General features: G+C 41.9%; 1 protein-coding gene and 1 pseudogene across 2 annotated transcripts; one reads left to right on the top strand and one right to left on the bottom strand.

Moving 5' to 3' along the window:
* Positions 1–482: 482 nt before the first annotated feature.
* Positions 483–7,565, bottom strand: LOC112226873 (annotated as a pseudogene).
* Positions 7,566–17,619: 10,054 nt separating this feature from the next.
* LOC112226926 lies at positions 17,620–25,124 on the top strand. Of its 2 annotated transcripts, XM_024391607.2 has the most exons (9): positions 17,620–17,779; positions 18,016–18,076; positions 18,178–18,555; positions 18,658–18,705; positions 18,845–18,883; positions 23,895–23,997; positions 24,162–24,239; positions 24,382–24,463; positions 24,784–25,124. In XM_024391607.2, the coding sequence occupies exons 1-9, from the start codon at positions 17,714–17,716 to the stop codon at positions 24,856–24,858; spliced, it is 930 nt and encodes a 309-aa protein (XP_024247375.1). In that variant the 5' UTR covers positions 17,620–17,713; the 3' UTR covers positions 24,859–25,124. The 2 variants fall into 2 exon arrangements, with proteins under 2 accessions (XP_024247375.1, XP_024294981.1); XM_024439213.1 differs by lacking the exon at positions 18,016–18,076 and having other exon boundaries at positions 17,700–17,779.
* The last annotated feature ends 750 nt before the right edge of the window (positions 25,125–25,874 follow it).

Here is a 25,874-nt window from a genome sequence, read left to right as displayed (position 1 = left end):
GTAGCAGTAAGGACATGTGTTAAAATTGCTATTCCATTTCATACTTAGACACATTTAAAATGCCACTACATTTGAGGGTTGATGAATGTCACTTTTGAGGGAACTTTTCAGATGAGCAATAGTGCAGAGGTTCATACAAGTTTATACAAGTTTATAAGACTTTAAGCACTTTGTGACAACTGTTAATGTAAAAAATGAATTTGTCATATCTAACCTCAGGGAGGGTATTTGGGGGGAGGTTAAAGAAAAACACAACAAATGCTTATCAGAATCCAGCTTTATTGGTTGTGATATATCCAATCTGATTAAAGTGAAGGTTGTGTGAACTGCACAACAGCACAAGGCTGTAGGAGCCTGTCGTAGATATAAATATTACACAGGATGTTCTCAAGAAGGGAAGTGATGACACAGGCCAGGTCTGCCGTAGGTGTTGTGTGAAGGGAGCTGAGATGTGGACAGGATGTGGATTCTCTCCTGTAGAGGTCAGGGATTTTTGTCAACCTCCTTGATGTTTGGGCCAGAGGAGGAGCCAGCTCCAGCACCTCCAGGGAAGCCTCCAGGCATACCACCTGGCATACCTCCTGGCGGGCCTCCGGCACCCTGATACAGATTGGTAATGATGGGGTTACTTACACACCTTCTCCAGCTCCTTCTGCTGGTGCTCATACTCATCCTTCTCTGCTGTCTAGATAAAAACAAGGGGGTAGACAAGAGAGGAAGGGAGAGGGTAAGAGACACAGGTGGTGATCACAATATTCTATCTTTCAAACTTACTGTGAAGCCTACTTTTACCATGGGAGGAAATGCATCAATGTGAAACCATTGCTAACCACTAAGAACACGTCCTCCGGGCTGATCTTTTCCGTGAGCTTCTTGTCGTCCACTGTGCTCTTCATGTTGAAAGCCAGGGACTCCAGCGAGTTCTTAGCTGTGACGTTCTCCTTCTGTGCCTCGTCCTCAGCCCTGTACTGGTCAGCCTCTTGCACCATGCTCTCAATGTCCTCCTTGGTCAGACGTCCTGGGGATAACAAGATACAGACACATCATTATATAATTGCCCATATGTGACATATTCATTATCTCCTACTCTCTCCTGTTGTCTCTCTTTCTTTTTGAGACTCTTTTCTTTGAGGAAAGGGTTGGAAATTGATAAGATCTTTGATTATGTCGTGAGGTTCAAGGTTAATGAGGCATACCTTTGTCATTGGTGATGGTGATCTTGTTCACCTTGCCGGTGCTCTTGTCTACCGCAGACACATTGAGGAGGCCGTTGGCGTCAAAGTCAAAGTTCACCTCGATCTGGGGGACGCCCCTGGGGGCAGGGGGGATTCCGGTGAGCTCAAACTTGCAGAGGATATTGTTGTCCTTGGTCATGGCTCTCTCCCCCTAATTCAACTGAGAAATAAATAATGGGAATGGATTAATACTAGATAGAATCATGGAGGGTATAGGTGATCTGGCTACTTTACACAAATGTAGGCAACTGATAAAGACTCACCTGGATGAGCACTCCGGGTTGGTTTTCTGAGTATGTTGTGAAGGTCTGAGTCTGCTTGATGGGGATGGTGGTGTTCCTCTTGATGAGCACAGTCATGACCCCTCCCGCCATCTCAGTACCAAGCATCTCAAGTCCAGCAGCAGCAGGTCCTGCACGTTCTCTGACTTGTCACCGGCCAAGATGGCAGTCTGCACAGCTGTGGAGGACAGAGAGAAGATGTTGGATGAAACATTGTATCACATACACTTGACACAGTGAAATGTTCCTGCAACACACAGTGAGATACCTACAGGCGCCATAAGCCAGAGCCTCATCAGGGATGATGCTCTTGTTGAGGTCTCGCCCATTGAATAAGTCCTGCAGAAGCTTCTAGATCTTGGGGATACGTGTTGAGCCTCCCACCAGGACGATGTCGTGTATCTGGGCCTTGTCCATCTTGGCATCTCTCATAGACTTCTCCATGGGTTCCAGGGTGCTGCGGAACAGGTCAATGTTGAGCTCCTCCAAGCGAGCCCCGGTAATGGAGGTGTAGATGTCGGCACCTTCATAGAGAGATTCAATCTCGATGCTTGCCTGGGTACTGGAGGACAGGATGCGCTTGGCCCGCTCACAGGCAGTGCGCAGGCGCCGCACCACCTCTTGTTGCCGCTGATGTCCTTCTTGAATTTACGCTTGAACTCGCTGATGAAGTGATTGACCATGCGGCCTCCCAGGTGGGTGTCGCCGGCGGTGGACTTGACCTTAAAGATACCATCCTCGATGTTCAGGATGGACACGTCTAAGGTGCCGCCACCCAGGTCGAAGAACAGGACTCTTGCGCTCACCGCCGACCTGATAAGAGAGAGCAATTAAGTCAGTAGGACTTTCAAAGGACTAATCAAGCAGACCTAGTGTGAGTCGTACAAACCAGTGTTTTTTGTTTGTTTTGTGGTTTCTGTACCTTCTTGTCCAGGCCACAGGTGATGGCTGCAGTGGTGGGCTTGTTGATGATACGCAGGACATTGAGTCCAGAGATCACTCCAGTATCTTTGGTTGCTTGGCGCTGGGAGTCGTTGAAGTAGGCAGGGACTGTGATGACAGCATTGTTCACTGGCTGAAGAGGGAAAAACAGTATTAGTTAGGTCCAGTGTGTATCATCCCTAAATAGATTGTCAGTTGGAGTTATTAACATACAATGTATACCCATCCAATCTTTTCAAACCTACATGGGGTGCATGGAGTGGGTAGGGGCTAAGACTAGATTTGGAATTCAGGTGGTTATTCCATTTGGTTAGTCAGACTCCCTACCTTGCCCAGGTAAGCTTCAGAATCTCCTTCATCTTGGTGAGCACCAAGGACATTGGACAACATGTGTGTCCAGAAACAGAAAGTCATGCGATAGACAAATCACTGTTCCTAGGCCGTCATTGAAAATAAGAATTTGTTCTTAACTGACTTGCCTAGTTAAATAAAGGTAAAAAATATATAAAAATTAAAACAGGCTTGACAATAACTTTTGGCTTCATGCTACTTAAACAATTTGAGATAAGCTTTATGCTAGTTCTTAATGCTCCTCCGTCAGCCAATAGCTGACATAAAGCATAATAGTGTCATTATGAGAGTGGGGTCATGTCCCTTGAATTGGACAGGAGCTGGCAAGTCAAGCTGAAAAAGCAAAGCTGAATGCAACGCTTCTTAGAAAAGGAGTTACCTTGCTCAGTCAGTTGTGCAACGCTTCAAAGATTACCACACAAACCTCAGAACAACGGCTGCTCAATTCCACTGAAGCACTCCTCTTCCTTTCCTGTACAGAGACTAAGAGGACGAGTACCGTGTCTCTACAGAGTATATAATGACAGACAGACAGCAGATGGCTCACTGAGATTCCATCAGGGAATCAGGTGGCTCAGGTAGGGAAAGTTCCAGGCCCACGTAGTTTGTGTGCCCATTCAGTGCTAGCCAACTAACTTTAGACACTGTTAGACATTGCTGTTAGAAATTAGAAAAGGAAGACTATTGTATTTTCTCTGATTTATAAAAATAAATGTGAAACAAGTTTGTCCTGTCCACAGAGAAAGGAGGTTTTCTCAGGGCATGTTTAACTTGGTTCACATGGTCTGGGGGCTGTTCAGTGATATAAGCACTGTGAGAAGACTACAGATATCTCCTACCAGCAACCGGCCTGTGGATTCACATTCATTAGAAAAGCAGGAAAGCAAGCAGCAAAGCACATTCTAGTTTGTACAGTAAATGACAGGCTGTAATGAATTGACAGTAATGAATTGACAGTATTTTTGAATAAATGAAGCATTTTTTATATAGTTGTCTGAACCTTTCACTGCATGCTCCATGAAAATACTACACTAACCATGAAAGCATTTCACCAAGGGCTCAAGTCAAGTAGGTCACACAAAGGCTATTCTAAAAAGGTTAAATTAAGAAAAGATTCACACGCCTTTAATGTCCCACAGTTTATTACATTTAACCCTTACATAATAACAGTCCATACATACAATGACAATCCTGTCCCTCCAACATACTGAAACCTATTCTTCACTCTCCAACTCGCAGGCCGAGGAACTGAAATGTCAAGCAGCTATACATCTGGAAATAATCCTCAATTTTTTTATGAATTGCAACAAACCCAATTATACTCGGAATTACATGTTCACTCCTACCTGCCTTAACGCACTGGACACCTGAAAGTGACATCTCCTTTATGGCAATTAGCTGGATCCGAATAAAACATCTTTAAATTACTAAAAAACTAACCCAAACACATAATATCAAACTTTCACTAAGCTAGATTGTGACAGACATGTATATGCACATATAGTATTCCAGACAGTATTGGCACACTGTCTGGAAAGTGTGCCAATACTGTCTGTCACAAAGTGTGCCAACCCTGAGGGATCTTGTAGAACTAATCGAACCTGACCCCACCTCCCGGCTCTTTCTCGGAACTGAACCAATGAACAGCTACTCCGGTCACACAGGTCCACTATGACACATAGGTCAGCAGCTGGCATCCTCTTTATATCCTTAGAAATAGACTGACTAGAACAGGCATCCCCATAATTCTATTTCTATGTTTACCAATCACCAGGGAGTCACAACACATGCAAACTGTTGCTACATGCAATTTTTCAGTGGTCTTGATGCAGTTCCAAGACTTGTTTTCTTCCAGTAGTATCACATATTACGTAGTTGAATCTCAGATCAAGGGTGAGAACGACCTTTTGGACACATCATAGTCCTAGGTAGATCCCACAGCAATATTAATACTTCAACGTTAGTGGACAAGACATGTAAATAGTACACACTCCTCTTAGGAAATAAGTCCCTTGTTTTGAGTCCACCCCACAGTTACTACAGGTTGTAGCTGAATGTTCAAGAGGTTAAGTTAAGGACTGATCTGAGTTCAGGAGAAGAAGCTGCGGAGCTGGAACAAGAAATGGTCCTCCTTGTTTTTACCTGTCCTGCAGCGGCCATTCATATAGTCCCAAGCAGAGCGCTTGCAGTAGTTGTAGAAATGCTCCTCTGCTTTCTTCAGTGTGAGGTTCAGGTCCAGAGTTCCCTGCAAACTGCACAGAGAGAAACACGGAGCGAAAGACTGATGAGTCTGGTTGTATTGCTTTGTAATGACAAGGCAAATATTTCAGAGGATGGACGGACACACACACACACACACACACAACCAAACAAACCTATTGGTGAACTGGATGAGCTGCACGTTGTTCCTACAGCTCAGCAGGGCATCTCTATTGTCCAATAATATGGTGGCACAGATGAAGAGTTCATAGGTGAATTCCGTGTTGATGGCCTGTGCCTCAGACACTGGTTTATCCTCTGGAACCATCCCAGAACATCCGTTAGAACACAAACAAACCACAAGAAGGACAACATACCATTGTTATAAGCAAATACAGAAGGACCAAAACGGGCTTCTGTAAATTCATATTACCAATTGTATGGACATATACACAACATGACCAAACGTATGTGGACACCTGCTCGTGGAACATCTCATTCCAAAATCAGCGGTGGTCCCGTTCTGTGAGTTTGTGTGGCCTACCACTTCATGGCTGAGGCGTTGTTGCTTCTATATATTTCCACTTTACAATATATAGTGTATTTGGAACCATAGGCTGTGCACTGTTTCTTATGTACTGTCACACATTATATACTGTCACACATAGCCTGGGACTTGGAAGGATGGCCACAGGAGACTACCGTCTGTCCTACACCGTGACTACAGTCTCACCTATAAGTGACTACCGTCTCACCTATCCCGAGCCTACCGTCTCACCTATACCGCGCCTACCGTCTCACCTATACCGCGCCTACCGTCTCACCTATACCGCGCCTACCGTCTCACCTATACAATTCCAGTGGGTCATAAGTTTACATACACTAAGTTGACTGTACCTTTAAACAGCTTAGAAAATTCCAGAAGGAAGAAGCCACTGTTCCAAACCGCCGTAAAAAAGCCAGACTACGGTTTGCAACTGCACATGGGGACAAAGATCGGACCTTTTGGAGAAATGAACTGGCCATAATGATCATCATTATGTTTGGAGGAAAAAGGGGGATTCTTGCAAGCCGAAGAACACTATGCCAATCTTGAAGCACGGGGGTGGCAGCATCATGTTGTGGGGGTGCTTTGCTGCAGGAGGGACTGGTGCACTTCACAAAATAGATGGCATCATGAGGAAGGGAAATTATTTGGATATATTGAAGCAACATCAAGACATCAGTCAGGAAGTTAAAGCTTGGTCGCAAATGGGTCTTCCAAATGGACAATGACCCCAAGCATGCTTCCAAAGTTGTGGCAAAATGGCTTAAGGACAACAAAGTCAAGGTATTGGAGTGGTCATCATAAAGCCCTGACCTCAATCCCATAGAAGATTTGTGGGCATTACTGAAAAAGTTTGTGCGAGCAAGGAGGCCTATAAACCTGACTCAGTTACACCAGCTCTGTCAGGACGAATGGGCCAAAATTCACCCAACTTATTGTGGGAAGGTTGTGGAAGGCTACCCGAAACTTTTGACCCAAATAAAACAATTTGAAGGCAACGCTACCAAAGACTAATTGAGTATGTACACTTTTGACCCACTCAGAATGTGATGAAGTAAATGAAAGCTGAAATAAATCACTCTCTACTATTATTCTGACATTTCACATTCCTAAAATAAAGTGGTGAACCTAAATGACCTAAGACAGGGATTTTTTTACTAGGATTAAATGTCAGGAATTGTGAAAAACTGAGTTTAAATGTATGTAAACTTCTGACTTCCATCTCACTTATACCGTGCCAACCGTCTCACCTCGACCGCGCCTACCGTCTCACCTCGACCGCGCCTACCGTCTCACCTCGACCGCGCCTACCTCGACCGCGCCTACCGTCTCACCTCGACCGCGCCTACCGTCTCACCTCGACCGCGCCTACCGTCTCACCTCGACCGCGCCTACCGTCTCACCTCGACCGCGCCTACCGTCTCACCTCGACCGCGCCTACCGTCTCACCTCGACCGCGCCTACCGTCTCACCTCGACCGCGCCTACCGTCTCACCTCGACCGCGCCTACCGTCTCACCTCGACCGCGCCTACCGTCTCACCTCGACCGCGCCTACCGTCTCACCTCGACCGCGCCTACCGTCTCACCTCGACCGCGCCTACCGTCTCACCTCGACCGCGCCTACCGTCTCACCTCGACCGCGCCTACCGTCTCACCTCGACCGCGCCTACCGTCTCACCTCGACCGCACCTACCGTCTCACCTCGACCGCGCCTACCGTCTCACCTCGACCGCGCCTACCGTCTCACCTCGACCGTGCCTACCGTCTCACCTCGACCGTGCCTACCATCTCACCTCGACCGTGCCTACCTTCTCACCTAGACTGTGCTTGCGAGCAATCCTCTCCTGGTAGCGGGCGCGGCCCACCTGCTGGGAGATGAGCTCCAGGTGGTCACAGCTCAGGATCTCAAAGAGACGCAGGGCATCACAGTGCTCAAACTCTCTTTGGAAACCCAGCAGCAGCCATCTGGGAGAGGGTACACACAAGTGTAAGTATACATATTTCATGCAAATACACCCCCTCCAATTAGTGGATTCTGCCATTTGAGCCACACCTGTTGCTGACAGGTGTATAAATCGAGCACACAGTCATGCAATCTCCATAGACAAATATTGGCAGTAGAATGGCCCGTACTTACGAGCTCACTGACTTCCAACGTGGCACCGTCATAGGATGCCACCTTTCCAACAAGTCAGTTCATCAAATTTCTGCCCTGCTAGAGCTGCCCCGGTCAACTGTATGTGCTGTTATTGTAAAGTGTAAACATCTAGGCGCAAAAACGGCTCAGCCGCGAAGTGGTAGGCCACACAAGCTCACAGAATGTGACCGCCAAGTGCTGAAGCGTGTAAAAACCGCCTGTCCTCAGTTGCAGCACTCACTACCGAGTTCCAAATTGCCTCTGAAAGCAATGCAGCTGCACACAAGTCTGAGATCACCATGCGCCATGCCAACCACCGGCTGGAGTGGTGTAAAGCTCGCTGCCATTGGACTCTGGAGCAGTGGAAATGCGTTCTCTTCATGCTTCACCATCTGGCAATCCGACGACAGAATTTGGGTTTGGCGGATGCCAGGAGAACGCTACCTGCCCCAATGCACAGCGGCAACTGTAAAGTTTGGAAGCCCTCTTAGTTCCAATGAAGGGAAATTTCCTGTTTCTACATGACAATGCTCCTGTGCACAAAGCGAAGTCCATACAGAAATGGTCGAGATCAGTGTAGAAGAACTTGACTGGACTGCACAGAGCCCTGACCTCAACCCCATCAAACACCTTTGGGATGAATTGGAATGCCAACTGGGAGCCAGGCCTAATTGCCCAACATCAGTGCCCGACCTCACTAATACTCTTGTGGCTGAATGGAAGCAAGTACCGGCAGCAATGTTCCAACATCTAGTGGAAAGCCTTCCCAGAAAAGTGGAGTCTGTTATAGCAGCAAAGGGGGGGACCAACTCCATATTAAAGCTCATGATTTTAGAATGAGATGTTCGACAAGTAGGTGTCCACATACTTGTGTAGTGTATGTACCGCAAACACATGTAGATGCAGTATATGCGTGTGTGTTGTGTTGTGTACCTGTGACAGAAGGTGAAACTCTCCATGCTATCTGTGATCAGGTGGGTGTGGAGCTGAGGGTCCAACTCCTTCAGCAGTGCTGCCTCCAGCTCTGAGTGACAACAATCCAAACGTAAATAACATTACCTTATTATCAAGTCTACCATATTATTACACATGTACAGAGAAGACAAAAAATGTATTAAAACTAACAACAAACCTATCTTCCTGTGCAGGCCGTCAGCGCGGAGGTCCTTGGAGAACTTCTCCATGTAGCAGGAGAAGCTCCAGTAGGTGTCCACCTCAGAGTCCAGAACCTCCAGGAATCGGCTACAAAGGTCATTCATCCCTTGGGCATAGCTTACCTCTGACCCCCAGCACATCAGCATGACACACACACAGTATGAGGAAAGTAAATACAGTTAATTTAGCTTACTACTAAGACTAAGGGGATAATTTGAACATATATGCATGTACATTTCTCATAAGTTCTGAATTTACTTCCATGGCAGATCGGGGCGGAAACGTACACGCACATTTGTCAAGTTAGGATTGTGTGACATTTTACTCCGCCAACATATATTTCGCCATTAGAGGGCTCTCTAACGACACTCTCTTTCAGTGGTTGGGTGACAACCGGCTCATGACTTTGATGACCAATATACAGTATTTGCAGCACTAGAAACTGAGATAGGCAGGATCAAAGATGAACAGAGAGAGAGAAAATAAAGGAAAAAAATGACAGAAGAGAAAGAGAGACAATAGGAGAGAGATTACCTGGGTGAAAAGCAGCATATGTGATGAGAATATCCCTCAACACCAGCAGGTTGCCCAAGCCTTCACCCCTGTAAAAGCAAACAAACCAAAAACACTAAGGTTGCAAAGGGGGAGAAAGTTACCGGTAACGTTACCAGTACACTACTGGAATATTGGACACTTTCTAGGATTTTAGGTAATTTTCATAACATGTAACAGATAAAATAAGATGTTTTAAAATGTGACAAAGCTGTTAAACATAATCCTTAATATGACACATTCATTTTTGAATAAAGTTGGTGTTTAATATGAGTGTTTCAGCATAGAAAGGATATTCCATCTTTTTTTATACGCTTTTCTTTATTTGACTATGGGTATGTCAATATGTCTTTGTTGTAAACGTTTTGGGGCTGAACTGATGGCAGTAGTGAAAGGTAAATAGTTGGAAGAGTTGCAGAAGTAATTGCAAACAATTTCATGATATTTCCTATGTTTTTTCATTATGTAGGTCTATACACTAGAACAGGGTTTCCAGGTCTTTTTCTTTGCAACCGCACCATGTAAAAACAGTGATGTAATAAAAGGCCAATGTTTCCTTTTTTAATTGGGTCTATGGCAGTCTATTACAAATCAGTTTGACAGTACTTCAATCTAAAGGAAGTGTGGTTTGAGGCGACTGAAATGCATCAGAAAGGTATTGGGAAGTTCAGAAGATCATCAAGCAATAATTTTACATGGTATTCTGTGTAGAAAAGATCATAATTGATGATATTCTATTCACCCAGTCTGATTTAGAGCCTGGTCTTGTCCACTCTGTTCTAATGAGTCCTGCGCAGCTTGAGGGAAACAGAAGACACATACGTATTCCTTGTCTTTCACGCAAGGGGTCATAATATTTTGTAGCTTAAACCGTAAAAGAAATTGAGACACATTTGTAGGAAGAAAAGAGAAACTGCTCTGTTTATTACAACCGTATCTAGCGGCTACTGGAGGTTACTGACAGAACCCCGGTTCTATGAACCAAGAGCAATTATTTATTTATTTTTATTTCAGTCGCAACCCCTAGTTTGGGAAATGCTGCACTAGAAACTAATAGACAATATGGACACACAGATGTAAAGATGAAGAAAATATCACTATTTTATATGAATATTTTTTTAAGTTACCATAGATAAATTAACTGTTAATTACCAAAATGACTGACAAAAATCTGATAACTTTGGTAAATGACCAGTAGTTTTGCAACCCTCGTTAAAACAAATCAGATCAAATACACTGATACCTCGCACAAAAAGACTGAGAGCCTTAAAATGAGAAACTACATGTAGCCTACTGGCTTTATATGGGTTGTAATGTCAAGCTAAAAACCTTTAACGTTGTAACGACACAGCCTTCTTATCCTAAAACCAACAACAGGTAGTCAGTGTGTCACTGCTTACACATGTTGACAAAACGAACACTTAAAGCCCTACTCTAATATGCCCTGTTGATTTAAGTGTTGAACTGTTTGTAGCTGACAGCCTGACAGAGGAGTTTAAACAGAAATCCTGTTAAGCTTCCTGTTTCTGTTAAGTATTGAGCAATGTTCCCTGTAAAGGCATCAGCATGCTTTAGTTCGCCTGGCGCCTAGCCGAGCTCGGCTAACCGAAACCAAACGAATGTGATCGCTTACTCCAATAAAAAAACCTTCGCTTGAAAAACTAGAAAAAAAGTGGCAATAGTACTGTTCGTCCATTTTGAGATGCCGAAGCCAGTATACACTTCCTCAATAAATCAGGATTCATTTAAGATAAAAATTAATAACAGATGTCTTGAGTTGGAGGTTTTTCCAGAGGAGATCTTAATCGTGCAATATTGCATCTGACTAGAATGTTTGGTGCAGTATTTCTCAAGTGAACAAAATGTGCATGAGGACGAGTCATCTCTCGTTGAATGACAACGGGCACTTCATTGAAGAATCCCTACTGGTGACCAATCTCCGACAAGGGGGTGTAGACTCTGCCTACCGACTTACTATTTGATCACCACAAAGTAGAGAATTCATCTGTGAGCTAATTTCATTGGTGCTCTGTCTCAATGTACAGAGACTGAAGTTGATAATGAACTAAAGCCACTCACAAGTAGTAGGGTAGGTCTCGGTCTGTCCGAGGCACGTCCTTGTCGATGATTCGGATGGCCTCTTGGAGCTCCTCCAGATCAAAGGTCACCCACTCAAACAACACCTGGGTTCAGGGGTCAGAGAAACAAAGATATTAGTGATCAGATGGACTATGTCATCATCTCAGACTTCAGTCTGTAACATACTGTAGACTGTAAAGGTCTGTAACAAGACATGTCAACCTCTGAGAGTGTGACCAGCTGTTAAGAGATTGTAAAATATAATATATATAATATTCAGTGATGCGATGACAGAGTGGATTATATTGACATGTCCATGACTAAAACACACAGTTTGTAACCTAACACCCATATTCTGGTGCAATATAAACTGACAACATTTCAAACAGACCCAAGCTAAATTACTGTAGTACATTTTCAATGCATAGCACTTCTGTTGAACATATTAACTATGAATAAGTGAATGGTCAACAGAGAACCTTTATGGTAATTTTGATCTCTTATACACTCAAAAATGTAAAGAGGGAGAAGCAGTTAAACCATATACTTTGCAGGGGTTTTGAGTGTACTTTTTGAGGCTGGTGGTTTACCTGGGCCTGTAGCTCCAGGAAGGACAGCCTCTCCCTGACCTCATCACTCTGGTTCTGAGTCTGCAGCTGGACCCTGTCCTGCCTCACATCGTAGTACCGCACTGCTGCCACCAACTCAGCTAGAAACACACACAGGGAGGGAGGAAGAGAATGGGAGGCAGGTGAGTGAGAGTGAAGGAAGTAACTTTACAGGAGGAAACCAGGGAGAATTTACAAAATTGGTTGAGCTCAGATTCCAGCATAAAGTTGATGAGTCTAGAATGAGGTGCTGAACAACAATAGATAGCAAGAGAGAGAGAAAGAGAGAGGAGTATAAGTTGATCTACATCCGGGCCCTACCATCGGTGCCATTTATACGCAGTTGGACGGCGGCAGGAAAAAGCTGCTGCCACTTCCTCTTCATGGAGGAAGTGGCAGCAGTGGCAATATAAATATATATTTAAATATATATATATTTAAATATATATATATATATATATATATATATATATATATATATATATATATATATATATATATATATTTAAATATTTAATATAAATATATATATTTAATATATATATATATATATATATTTAAATATATATATATATTTAAATATATATATATTTAAATATATATATATATATATATATATATTATAATATATATATTTAAATATATATATATATTTAAATATATATATATATATATATATATATATATATATATATATATATTTAAATATATAACCTTTATTTAACTAGGCAAGTCAGTTATGAACAAATTCTAATTTACAATGACAGCCTACACCGGCCAAACCCTAACAACGCTGGGCCAATTGTGCGCTGCCCTATGGAACTTCCAAACACGGACGGTTGTGATACAGCCTGGAATCGAACAGCGTCTGTAGTGACGCCTCTAGCACTGAGATGCAGTGCCTTAGACCTCTACGCCACGCGGGAGATAAAGTGGCTAATTTATTCCTTCTAGCTAATTTATCCCTAAACAAACTAGGCTTTTCAAGGAATGAGTGGCTTATAATCGTTAGTCTGCAAAACAAGTCTTGATCCCCAGCGTGGAGACCTTTAGCCCCCTTCTTAGGGCTCTGACAGTGATCATTATATAATGTTTTTGCACCATAGTCAATGCAGCTAATGATATCGCACCAGAGGAGAGAAGGAATGTGCATCGATGAAAAGGGGGGATTTTTCCCCATGTTCCTGATTTCCCCATGTTCCAGATTTTTCCCCTGGACTCGTCCACTCTCCCTTCTATGTCCATAACTCCAGGTAACCCGAGAGGTGTCGTGGAAGGAGCAGGAGCGTTTACCAATGGTACTTGGTACAACTGCTGGTTGCCAAACTCCGCCGTGACATGATTGGCAGGTGAACTTCTTTCCGTTGTTCCATTATTGCCCTTTGTTTTAATAAGGGGAGTCCCACATACCCCGAGTTCTTTGGCGGTACTTTCACGACCGGGAATATCGAGTGCAGGTGAGTGCGGTAGCCCGTTCTCCTGTAGAGTGTCCATGATGTATATTCTCACTAACGACACGAAGTGTAAAACACAAACATTCCTCCCCGTGAAACCGGTTTGAGTGCCCGCTACATTTGTTTGTTGCAAAATAAAAAGTTGCGTTTTACGTTCCTTTCACTTTTATGTTTATGCTGCACCCCGATTTTAAATGGAATAGGCTTCAATACACAGGAGTTAGGACATGTTCCAGTTCAGGCAGGAATGATGTGTAAGACTTCTATGCTCTGCCCACTTAAACCTCACGACCAAAGATCTTCCTGTGAGTCAGTCATTTGACTGAACCTTACTGTTTTGTGTGTGAGGCCTACATTCTGGTTTTTATGTCGGGTTGAAAGCCGCAATTCTTCCGCTACATGAGCATTTTAACGCTTACCTAGTGGTTTTTACGAGATAACTAGTTCTACTGTATAAGGCTAGGCTACACATGGTCAATCTGACATAAGCGTTTGAAAGTGAAACGCCTTCATTCATATTCTTGGCATTTTATGATGGACTAGGCCTACAGCTAACTAGTCTAAACTGCTCTTTTATCACCCTACACCCAAATATTTACATTTCCTCCCACACTATGAATGGAAGTGATCTGTGAAATGCAAATTCAGTGCAATACTAAAAGTACAAACTAAATCAAATCAAATGTATTTATATAGCCCTTCGTACATCAGCTGATATCTCAAAGTGCTGTACAGAAACCCAGCCTAAAACCCCAAACAGCAAGCAATGCAGGTGTAGAAGCACAGTGGCTAGGAAAAACTCCCTAGAAAGGAGTTCTAATTCATGACTAATATAATGACCATACAATATGTTGGGCTTTTTTCCATTAATGAATTGATTAACTACTTCACATTTTTTTATTTAACCTTTAAATTGTCCAAATTACATCTTTAAGAACTGATTGTGAGTCCTCCAAGCACTATGATGACCAACAGCTTCACTGCCAGAAAAGCATAAAAATAAAAGAGTTGCATCTCTGAAGTATTCTCCTCTTCTGCACCTTAAGAACAAAATCGTATTGAAAACATTAACTACAAAGGGAAGGACAACTGTCATCTGTATGATAACTTGATACATTTTTGAGCAATACAATAGCAAGGGAATAAATGTGATATTTTTTTAACCTAATATGTGCATTTTCTTTGTTGTATTACCTGGGATAACTGAGGTAAATATTAACCCATAAGGTGTGTGTGTAGCCTCGCTGATGAGGAGTCTTGTCCCATTGCCATGGTACTGCTTGTCCTTCCCATTGACGCAGCACTGAAGAGTGCAGAAGTAGTAGCCTATGTCATGCAGCTCTAACCAGATCATCAGGATGCTTGTATCTGTTGTGTTCAGGTCATAGGTTTTCTGAAACCTCCCCTTGAATCGGGGCAAGTCACCCATCTCCCTCCACACCTTCCTCTGGCCATGTGTGGCCGTGTTGATGTACCACTCTGCCCTGCAGCCAGTGATCAGCTCCCCGCTGTCCGACAGGACACGGCATCCCATGGAGACTTTCTGGCCCAGTGTGCTGGTCACCACAGGGTCCTGGTCCACCCATACATGACAGAAAGCCTGATGAGGGACTGGACAACAGAATAGACAAATACTTGTGACAAATGTTCTCGTTATGGTATAATTAAGCAATAAGGACCAAGGGGGTGTGGTATATGGCCAATATGCCACGGTTAAGGGCTGTTCTTACGCTCAACGCAATGCGGAGTGCCTGGACACAGCCCCCTTAGCCGTGGTATATTGGCCATATATCACAAACCCCTGAGGTGCCTTATTGCTATTATAAACTGGTTACCAACGTAATTAGAGCAGTAAAAATACATGTTTTATCACACCCGTGGTATACGGTCTGATACACCACGGCTGTCAGCCAATCAGCATTCAGGGCTTGAACAACCCATTTTGTAAATAACTATATTTCTGTCAAGAGGATGACTTTCTTTGCCATCAAGACAAAAGAGAGTATACAATAGTGAAACTAGATGCACCTGTTTAAATCTCTCCTATAGTTAACATTGGGGTTTGTGTCTGCCAACTGCACAAAACTAAATTAAAACCCAAACAAGATAAAAACCATTACCTTTGAGAAGGATGATCACAATTAGGACAATGTGAAAGGTAGTCATTCCTTACAGCAACAAGAAGAGCCAAATAATTAGCATGTTGTATTATACCTAAAGTCAGATTTTATGGGTTGAATAGTGGAAGAATTTCATCCAGACAAGAGATTCAAAGAAGAAATTGACTACATTTGTCATTAAAGTCTTACCTTATGCCCCCAAATAGTACCGCAACAATTACAATAACCAACTTTACTTCCTTAACTTCCATTTCCTGTTGCTCTAGCTACACTGTTGAGGTAAAACATATATATATAGATGTGTCAAACCCACTGTGGTTTCCAATGTAGGTTTTTGTGAGCATCAGGTTGTGGATATCAGAAATATTTAATGTTTAAATCATTGACCTTGCAAAGGCCTAAAGAATAAAAAGTGGTTTTGTTTTTCTACTTTAAAAGTTCCAGAGAGGGGTGAGAGAAAGACAGAGAGGGGTGAAAGATAGAGGGGTGAGAGAAAGACAGAAAGGGGTGAGAGAAAGACAGAGAGGGGTAAGAGAAAGACAGAGAGGGGTGAGCGATAAAGAGGTGAGAGAAAGACAGAGGCGTGAGAGATAGAGAGATCGAGACAGGGATGAGAGAAAGGCAGAGAGATTGAGAAATATGAGAAATGTTTTCTGCGTTCCTGATCATGCATCAGTTACACTCATACTCACTACCCCACAATCCCCACCCCGTGGCAGCCCCTCTCTAACATAATACCTAGCTAACAGAGCTCTACCTTGTGTGCAATGGAAGCCTCATGACTCTCAGCTTTTCAGCATGACAAAATCTCTTCGGCAACCACAGGTTAGAGATGATTGTATTTACAGTCCAAAACTGTATACCCTGGGTCATATCTCTCTTTCTCATATCTCCCTTACTGATAGAGTGAGAGAGAGAAAAACATCTGGGTCCTTGGCAGTTGTGGGAATGAATGTACATTTTTAGTTACCCATGGGTTCTGGGATCGAAGCCATAAGTTTCCTGACCGGTAAAATGTTATGTTTTTTAAACATTCTGAGAACAGACGTGACAATTTAGCCTGTTCTGGGAATGTTAATTTTTAGGGTACAGGGAGGTTCTGAGAACATTTCATCATGGAACCCTGAAAGTTTTCCTGGGACATTTTATTAACATTCTGAGATCAAAAATGATAGGCTATTTGAAGGTAATTAAATAACATTCTGAGAACATGTTTCAATAACACTGATGGCTTAGTTTGGGTTAACTGTTTTGAACCCATGGAAATTCATTTGTTTAGGCATTTATTATTGTTGTGGCAAGGCATCGGTGAGATTCAAACCTATGATCTTCTGTTTTCTATTCATGGATTAGTCCACTGCGCCAACAGGATGTACAAACAGGCCCAATTTAAAAAATGTATTGTGGTTTTTATGAAAAGTTATCTTAATGTTCTGAGAACATGACGTTAAATAGAACCATGAGGAAAACCTGCAGAAAACATGCTGAAGTACTGAAATTCCCACCCAACAAACATACGGTTCTCAAAACGTAATGTGCCATCTGGGTATCCTGCACCGTTCCCAGAATGTTGTGGGAAGGTTGTGTTCAAAATAACCATAGGACAACCACACTCTCACCAAGCTCTAAGACGGGGCGGCAGGCAGCCTAGTGGTTAGAGCGTTGGACTAGTAACCGAAAGGTTGCAAGATCAAATCCCCATGCTGACAAGGTCAAATCTGTCATTCTGCCCCTAAACAAGGGTAGTTAACCTACTGTTCCTAGGCTGTCATTGAAAATAATAATTTGTTCTTAACTGACTTGCCTAGTTAAATAAAGGTAAAAGAAGAAACATATGGTTCTCAGAACATTATGTGCTAGCTGTGTCTCAAGTAATTAGCCAACTTTCAGTTTTCACATTTACACTAAACTTCCTCAATTTGTTTTGTTCAACCACCATCATTGTTAAGTAACAGGAAATATACATGCAATACTTTTGACACCACTCTCGATATAACTGCTAGTCACTCATTTTATTGGAAGCAGTTGGCTTTTAAGACATGTGCCGGTGCCATGGTCACTGCTGGTGTTTTCCTTGGACCTGTAGCCTCATGTTTTGGCACCTCTTTTCACAACACAGTGAGTATCCTCTGTAGCTTTGAGTTTTTATTTTGTTGTTGCTGAACCAACATTATTTCCCAGTGCTTTACAGTCTGTGCTATGCTTGTTGGTCAGTGGTAATGTTGTATTTGGTTTGACACAATTATGATGGGAGCGCCATCTGACACCAGGTATCTTTAACACAACGTAAACGATATTAGGAATCCGATGCGTCATTAGTTAGAGTTAACTTTTAAATCTCTCTGTTGGACCAGATGAGCCCATTGATGTGGATTGTGATGATGCTCATTTTGTCTCAGGCCTCTGGCACTAGTGGTATGTGAATCATTTTTATGTCAATATGCACTCAGTGTTTTCTTATGTTATGTCTAAACAACATGAACTGAATAATACCTTTGTCGTTAATTCAAACACAGGTGTGGTTTGGAAAGCTGATTACCCGAAAGTTGTTTTTACCAAATTGGGAGAAGATGTGACCATACCATGCAATGTTACCTATCCCCCGTCCCAATCTAAAGGGCCTATCCAAGCATACTGGAAACGCCGGGGAAATACTACACTAAACATCAATGATAACGACAAGAATGAATTCCTCTATCACCCCAACAACACATTCGTCATCAAGAGTTTTCAAACCAGGACCAACCTGACAGGAAATATCACCAAGGGAAACTGCTCCCTGAAGATCAATATAATTCAACATGGCGACATTGGGCACTTCTACTACTTGAGAATTGCCACTGGAGCCGACAACTTCAGTTTTAAAAAAGAACTTGTCTCCATTCAAATATCTGGTAAGCAGTAGAGGATGCAATGTAAAGTGCCTTTGTTCAGTGCAGTGTGTCATTCCTTTGATTTGGAGGAAACTAATCCCTACTGTATTTTTTTCCATTCAGGAACCTCCGGGACTATTTCAACCATACCAAAGGACATGTCAAACACAGGTGAAATACTCAGCTTAGAATTTTCACGTACACACCAAATTTAAAATGTTGCTCTGAATCAGATATTGGTTTACTTTAGAAATGACTAGTGGACCTGACACAGTTGATAACAGCAATAACAATGTCTTTGTCTTCTCAGTTGATTCCACAACTATAGTCCCACTAGCCACCACAGAATGTAAGTAGACTCTAGTAGACACTGCTATATCTACAGTGCCTTCAGGAAGTATTCATACCCTTTGACTTATTCCACATGTTGTTGTGTTACAACAACATGAATTCAAAATGGATTCAATATTTTTTTCTCTCTCACCTATTTACACCACAGGAGGTTGCTGGCACCTTAATTTGGGAGGACAGGCTCGTGGTAATGACTGAAGCAGAATTAGTGGAATGGTATCAAATACATCAAACACATGGTTTCCATGTGTTTGATGCCATTCCATTTACTCCGTTCCAGCCATTATAATGAGCCATCCTCCCCTCAGCAGCCTCCACTGATCTACATAAAATACCCCATAGTGAGAAAGATAAAACATGTTTTTAGAAACTATTGAAAATTAAATAATGAAATAGCTTATTTACGTAAGTATTCACAACCCTGAGTCAATACATGTTATAATCAGCTTTGGCAGTGATTACAGCTGTGAGTCTTCCTGGGTAAGTCTCTAAGAGCTTTGCACACTTGAATTGTACAATATTTGCACATAGTTTTTTTTAATTCTTCAAGCTCTGTCAAGTTGGATGTTGATCATTGCTCTTGAAGCTAGGTGGCACTATTTTTATTTTTGGAAAAATAACGTTCCCAAAGTAAACGGCCTATTTCTCAGCACCAGATGCTAGAATATGCATATAATTGACAGCTTAGGATAGAAAACACTCTAAAGTTTCCAAAACTGTAAAAATATTGTCTGTGAGTATAACATAACTTATATTGCAGGCGAAAGCCTGAGAAAAATCCAATCAGGAAGTGACTCTTATTTTGAAAGCTCTGTGTTCCTATGCGTCCCTATTGACCATTGAAAGGCATATCAACCAGATTTATTTTTCTATGGCTTCCCTAAGGTGTCTACAGCCTTTAGACATAGTTTCAGGCCTTTATTTTGAAGAATGAGCGTGAACGACCACATTACGTAAGTGGTCAGGTGGGGGCTCTCAGTGATTTTTGCACAAAAGAGAGAGGCGGCCATTGTTCCTCCCGGTCCTAGTGAAAAGCCAACTGTCCCGGTTGATATATTATCGAATAGATATTTGAAAAACACCTTGAGGCTTGATTATAACAAACGTTTGCCATGTTTCTGTCGATATTATGGATATAATTTGGAATTTTTGTCTGCGTTGTCGTGACCGCTATTTCCGGTGGATTCCTGGGCATAACGCACCAAACTAACGGAGGTATTCGGATATAAAAAAGATCTTTATGGAAAAAAGGAACATATGCTGTCTAACTGGGAGTCTTGTGAGTGAAAACATCCGAAGATCATCAAAGGTAAATGGTTCATTTGATTGCTTTTCTGATTTTCGTGACCAAGCTTTCTGATGCTAAGTGTACATAATGCTATGTTAGGCTATTGATAAACTTACACAAACGTCTGTATTGCTTTCGCTGTAAAGCATCATTTCAAAATCTGAGACGACAGGGTGATTAACAAAAGGCTAAGCTGTGTTTCGCTATATTTCACTTGTGATTTCATGAATATGAATATTTTCTAGTAATATGTTTTTACTGTTGCGCTATGCTATTCAGCGTTGCTGATGACACATATACTGGATCCGGGATGGGTAGTTCTAAGAGGTTTTTAACAGACATTTTCAAGTCTTGCCATAGATTTTGGTAAGCAACTCCAGTGTAAATTTGGCCTTGTGTTATAGGTTATTGTCCTGCTGAAAGGTGAATTTGTCTTCCCGTGTCTGTTGGAAAGCAGACTGAACCAGGATTTCTTCTAGGATTTTGCCTGTGCTTATCTCCATTCCATTTTTTTTTTACAATTTTTTAACTCCATAGTCATTGCTGATGACAAGTATACCCATAACATGATGCATCCACCACCATGCTTGAACGTATGAAGAGTGGTACTCAGCGATGTGTTAGATTTGCCCCAAACATAATGTTTTGTATTCGGGACATAAATGTAACAAAAATAATAATAATTTGCCAACAGGATGCATGCTTTGGAATATTTTTATTCCGTACATACTTCCTTTTTTTCACTCTGTCAGTTAGGTTATTATTGTGGAGTAACTACAATGTTGTTGATCCATCCTCAGTTTTCTCATATCACAATCATTAAATTCTGTAATTGAAATCACTGTGTGGCCCATACATTTTCCATAGGCTTGAGGTCAGGGTTTTGTGATGGCCACTCCAATACCTTGACTTTGTTGTCCTTAATCCATTTTGCCACAACTTTGGAACTATGCTTGGGGTCATTGTCCATTTGGAAGACCCATTTGCAACCAAGCTTTAACTTCCGGACTGATGTCTTGAGATGTTGCTTCAATATATCAACATCATTTTCCGTCTTCATGATGCCATCTACAGTGCCTTGCGAAAGTATTCGGCCCCCTTGAACTTTGCGACCTTTTGCCACATTTCAGGCTTCAAACATAAAGATATAAAACTGTATTTTTTTGTGAAGAATCAACAACAAGTGGGACACAATCATGAAGTGGAACGACATTTATTGGATATTTCAAACTTTTTTAACAAATCAAAAACTGAAAAATTGGGCGTGCAAAATTATTCAGCCCCCATAAGTTAATACTTTGTAGCGCCACCTTTTGCTGCGATTACAGCTGTAAGTCGCTTGGGGTATGTCTCTATCAGTTTTGCACATCGAGAGACTGACATTTTTTCCCATTCCTCCTTGCAAAACAGTTCGAGCTCAGTGAGGTTGGATGGAGAGCATTTGTGAACAGCAGTTTTCAGTTCTTTCCACAGATTCTCGATTGGATTCAGGTCTGGACTTTGACTTGGCCATTCTAACACCTGGATATGTTTATTTTTGAACCATTCCATTGTAGATTTTGCTTTATGTTTTGGATCATTTTCTTGTTGGAAGACAAATCTCCGTCCCAGTCTCAGGTCTTTTGCAGACTCCATCAGGTTTTCTTCCAGAATGGTCCTGTATTTGGCTCCATCCATCTTCCCATCAATTTTAACCATCTTCCCTGTCCCCGCTGAAGAAAAGCAGGCCCAAACCATGATGCTGCCACCACCATGTTTGACAGTGGGGACGATGTGTTCAGGGTGATGAGCTGTGTTGCTTTTACGCCAAACATAACGTTTTGCATTGTTGCCAAAAAGTTCAATTTTGGTTTCATCTGACCAGAGCACCTTCTTCCACATGTTTGGTGTGTCTCCCAGGTGGCTTGTGGCAAACTTTAAATGACATTTTTTATGGATATCTTTAAGAAATGGCTTTCTTCTTGCTACTCTTCCATAAAGGCCAGATTTGTGCAATATACGACTGATTGTTGTCCTATGGAAAGAGTCTCCCACCTCAGCTGTAGATCTCTGCAGTTCATCCAGAGTGATCATGGGCCTCTTGGCTGCATCTCTGATCAGTCTTCTCCTTGTATGAGCTGAAAGTTTAGAGGGACGGCCAGGTCTTGGTAGATTTGCAGTGGTCTGATACTCCTTCCATTTCAATATTATTGCTTGCACAGTGCTCCTTGGGATGTTTAAAGCTTGGGAAATCTTTTTGTATCCAAATCCGGCTTTAAACTTCTTCACAACAGTATCTCGGACCTGCCTGGTGTGTTCCTTGTTCTTCATGATGCTCTCTGCGCTTTTAACGGACCTCTGAGACTATCACAGTGCAGGTGCATTTATACGGAGACTTGATTACACACAGGTGGATTGTATTTATCATCATTAGTCATTTAGGTCAACATTGGATCATTCAGAGATCCTCACTGAACTTCTGGAGAGAGTTTGCTGCACTGAAAGTAAAGGGGCTGAATAATTTTGCACGCCCAATTTTTCAGTTTTTGATTTGTTAAAAAAGTTTGAAATATCCAATAAATGTCATTCCACTTCATGATTGTGTCCCACTTGTTGTTGATTCTTCACAAAAAAATTACAGTTTTATATCTTTATGTTTGAAGCCTGAAATGTGGCAAAAGGTCGCAAAGTTCAAGGGGGCCGAATACTTTCGCAAGGCACTGTATTTTGTGAAGTGCACCAGTCCCTCCTGCAGCAAAGCACCCCCACAACATGATGCTGCCACCCCAGTGCTTCACGGTTGGGATGGTGTTCTTCGGCTTGCAAGCCTCCCCCTTTTTCTCCAAACATAACAATGGTCATTATGGCCAAACAGTTCTATTTTTGTTTCATCAGACCAGAGGACATTTCTCCAAAAAGTACGTTCTTTGTCCCAGTGTGCATTTGCAAACCATAGTCTGGCTTTTTTATGGCAGTTTTGAAGCAGTGGCTTCTTCCTTGCTGAGCTGCCTTTCAGGTTATGTCGATATAGGACTCGTTTTAAAGTGGATATAGATACTTTTGCTTTTTTTTCCTCCAGCATCTTCACAAGGTCCTTTGCTGTTGTTCTGGGACTGATTTGCACTTTTTGCACCAAAGTACGTTCATCTCTAGGAGACAGAACGCGTCTCCTTCCTGAGCAGTATGACGGCTGCGTGGTCCCATGGTGTTTATACTTGCGTACTATTGTTTGTACAGATGAATGTGTTACCTTCAGGCGTTTGGTAATTGCTCCCAAGGATGAACCAGACTTGGAGCTCTACAATTTTCTTTCTGAGGTTTTGGCTGATTTCTTTTGATTTTCCCATGATGTCAAGCAAAGTCACTGAGTTTGAAGGTAGGCCTTGAAATACATCCACAGGTACACATCCAATTGCTCAAATGATGTCAGTTAGCCTATCAGAAGCTTCTAAAGCCATGACATCATTTTCTGGAATTTTCCAAGCTGTTTAAATGCACAGTCAACTTTGTGTGTGTAAACTTCTCACCCATTGGAATTGTGATACAGTGAGTTGTAAGTGAAATAATCTGTCTGTAAACAATTGTTGGAAAAATTACTTGTGTCGTGCACAATGTAGATGTCCTGACCGACTTGCCAAAACAATAGTTTGTTAACAAGGAATGTATGGAGTGGTTGAAAAACAAGTTTTAATGACTGCAACCTAAGTGTATTCCTCAGTCCTAATCAGAATGTTTTTCACAGACGCGCCATCCACGGCCACATATATTGCCACCACGGTCCCAGTGGTTGCAGTTCTACTGGTTGCTGTATTGGGGATTGTTTGGTTCTTCAAGTACAGGAAAAGGTGGGTCCGGTTGATGGGTGTCCCCAGAGGGATGCACTCCAGCTTGACTGACATTGATCCATTTCTATAGCAACATCTTGTCCTCTGCCTTATATTAGTCACTGCAGATACATTTTAAATACATTTTTCTCACATTCACTAAAATAACTGAATTGATTTAATAGGTCCAGGGGTGTCACTAAGCAAGAGTCTGGATATTATGCTAATTTCACCATGACAACTCCAACGACCAAACCTGAAAGGTATGCTTAAAACTATGAAACATCCTTCAGTAAATTGCTAGTTTGACATATTTTGTTTTTTCTTCTGAACATTACTCTAAAATGTGTTCTTTGAGTTGACCTACAGTGTCAGTGAGATACTTGTCTTCCCCTATCTCCACAGAGTCAATACTACAAAGAAGAAAGATGACACCCAAGTTCCTCCTCCGAAGGTCATTGATGAGCCCGTCTATGGCAACGTCCAGGTACATTACAGCACCCTGAGCAGATCTGTTTTAAACTGACAGTACTCTTTATAGTGATATCAACAGTCTAAATGTACTAAGTCATCATCTTTGGACATTATGGTCTTTACCCACTGGGCACACACTGGTTGACTCAACGTTGTTTCCATGTCATTTCAATGACATGACATTGAAGCAACGTGAAATAGACGTTGATTTGACATCTGTGGCCAGTGGGTATTATATATGTTTACCATGTTGGCCATTTAGTGTTGTGCGCATAGCTTGATGATAGAGAAAGGGTTAACTTCCCTGCCTGATTTCTCCATTTCTCTTTACAGGGTCCAGACGATCCGATGGACAGTATGGATCAAATGGACAGTGTATATGCAAATGTGGATCATGCAAAACAGTGATGAAGCTGCATCTCAGATATCAGCACTGCTTAATAATGCTTGTTGAATGTGTGTGTGTGTGTGTGTGTTTTTTTATCTTGATTGTTTTCTTGTCAAAAGGCAGCTTACAGTGTCAGCCCTCATTTCTAGTATCCTGTTTGACTTTCACTTGGTTAGACAATAATATGTGCAGTTTGTTTGTTAAATGTAATATACATCATTCAGTATGTAACTATTTTTTAAAGGACTGGCTTTCAAATAAACATACTTACAGAGATGATATGCTACAGGTTGTTTGATTCAATCTATGTCAAAACATTTCACAAAAGCAGCTCTCACAGTCCTATATTGAAAAGCATTCACAACTAAATGTAACATTTGTGCTGAGTTGGACAGAAACAATATATTGCCAGAATTTTTGTATTTTTTTTTGACAAAGGCTTTCTGGGTAGTCATGAGTGAGTGAAGTCATACACACGAGATTCACTTGTCAAAGTTAATACATTTTTAGAGTTTTGATTGGTAGAGTTTTAAGTTTTATATGTTGCGTATGTGAACAAAAAGTATATAATAAGAAACTTTGCAGACAATAACTGCCACTGTTAGCTTTTTTTTCAGAGGGGATGCATATATATAGGCCTTGATTTTGGTACTCAAATGCAAAGTCTCAGGGTAAGAGTGGGTGAAACTCTGGCATATTACTGGACATGAACTAAGGAAACACAGAAAAGGTACCTCTGCTTTCTTATTTTTTTGGTTCAAACCCATACATTGTCTTCTGTGAATGAGAGCTTTTCCAATTGCTTTGGTTTTAGGATTTCATCTCTGGCATCTGTTTTAACACATTCCCTCTCTTTTCTTCCACAGTCACCTGTGATGGAGATCAAACTGCTGTTTCATATTTTGCTGTTATACGGGATCTCCTTAAAACCTCTTAAGGATCGGACTCTTTTTTTTCAATTTTTATCTAAAATTACGTACCCAAATCTAACTGCCTGTAGCTCAGGACCTGAAGCAAGGATATGCATATTCTTGAT

Source organism: Oncorhynchus tshawytscha, linkage group LG03 (genome assembly GCF_018296145.1).
Source record: "Oncorhynchus tshawytscha isolate Ot180627B linkage group LG03, Otsh_v2.0, whole genome shotgun sequence".
Classification (NCBI taxonomy): domain Eukaryota; kingdom Metazoa; phylum Chordata; class Actinopteri; order Salmoniformes; family Salmonidae; genus Oncorhynchus; species Oncorhynchus tshawytscha.
Note: the sequence above shows the minus strand (reverse complement) of the source record. Positions and strands in the feature narration are given on the sequence as shown.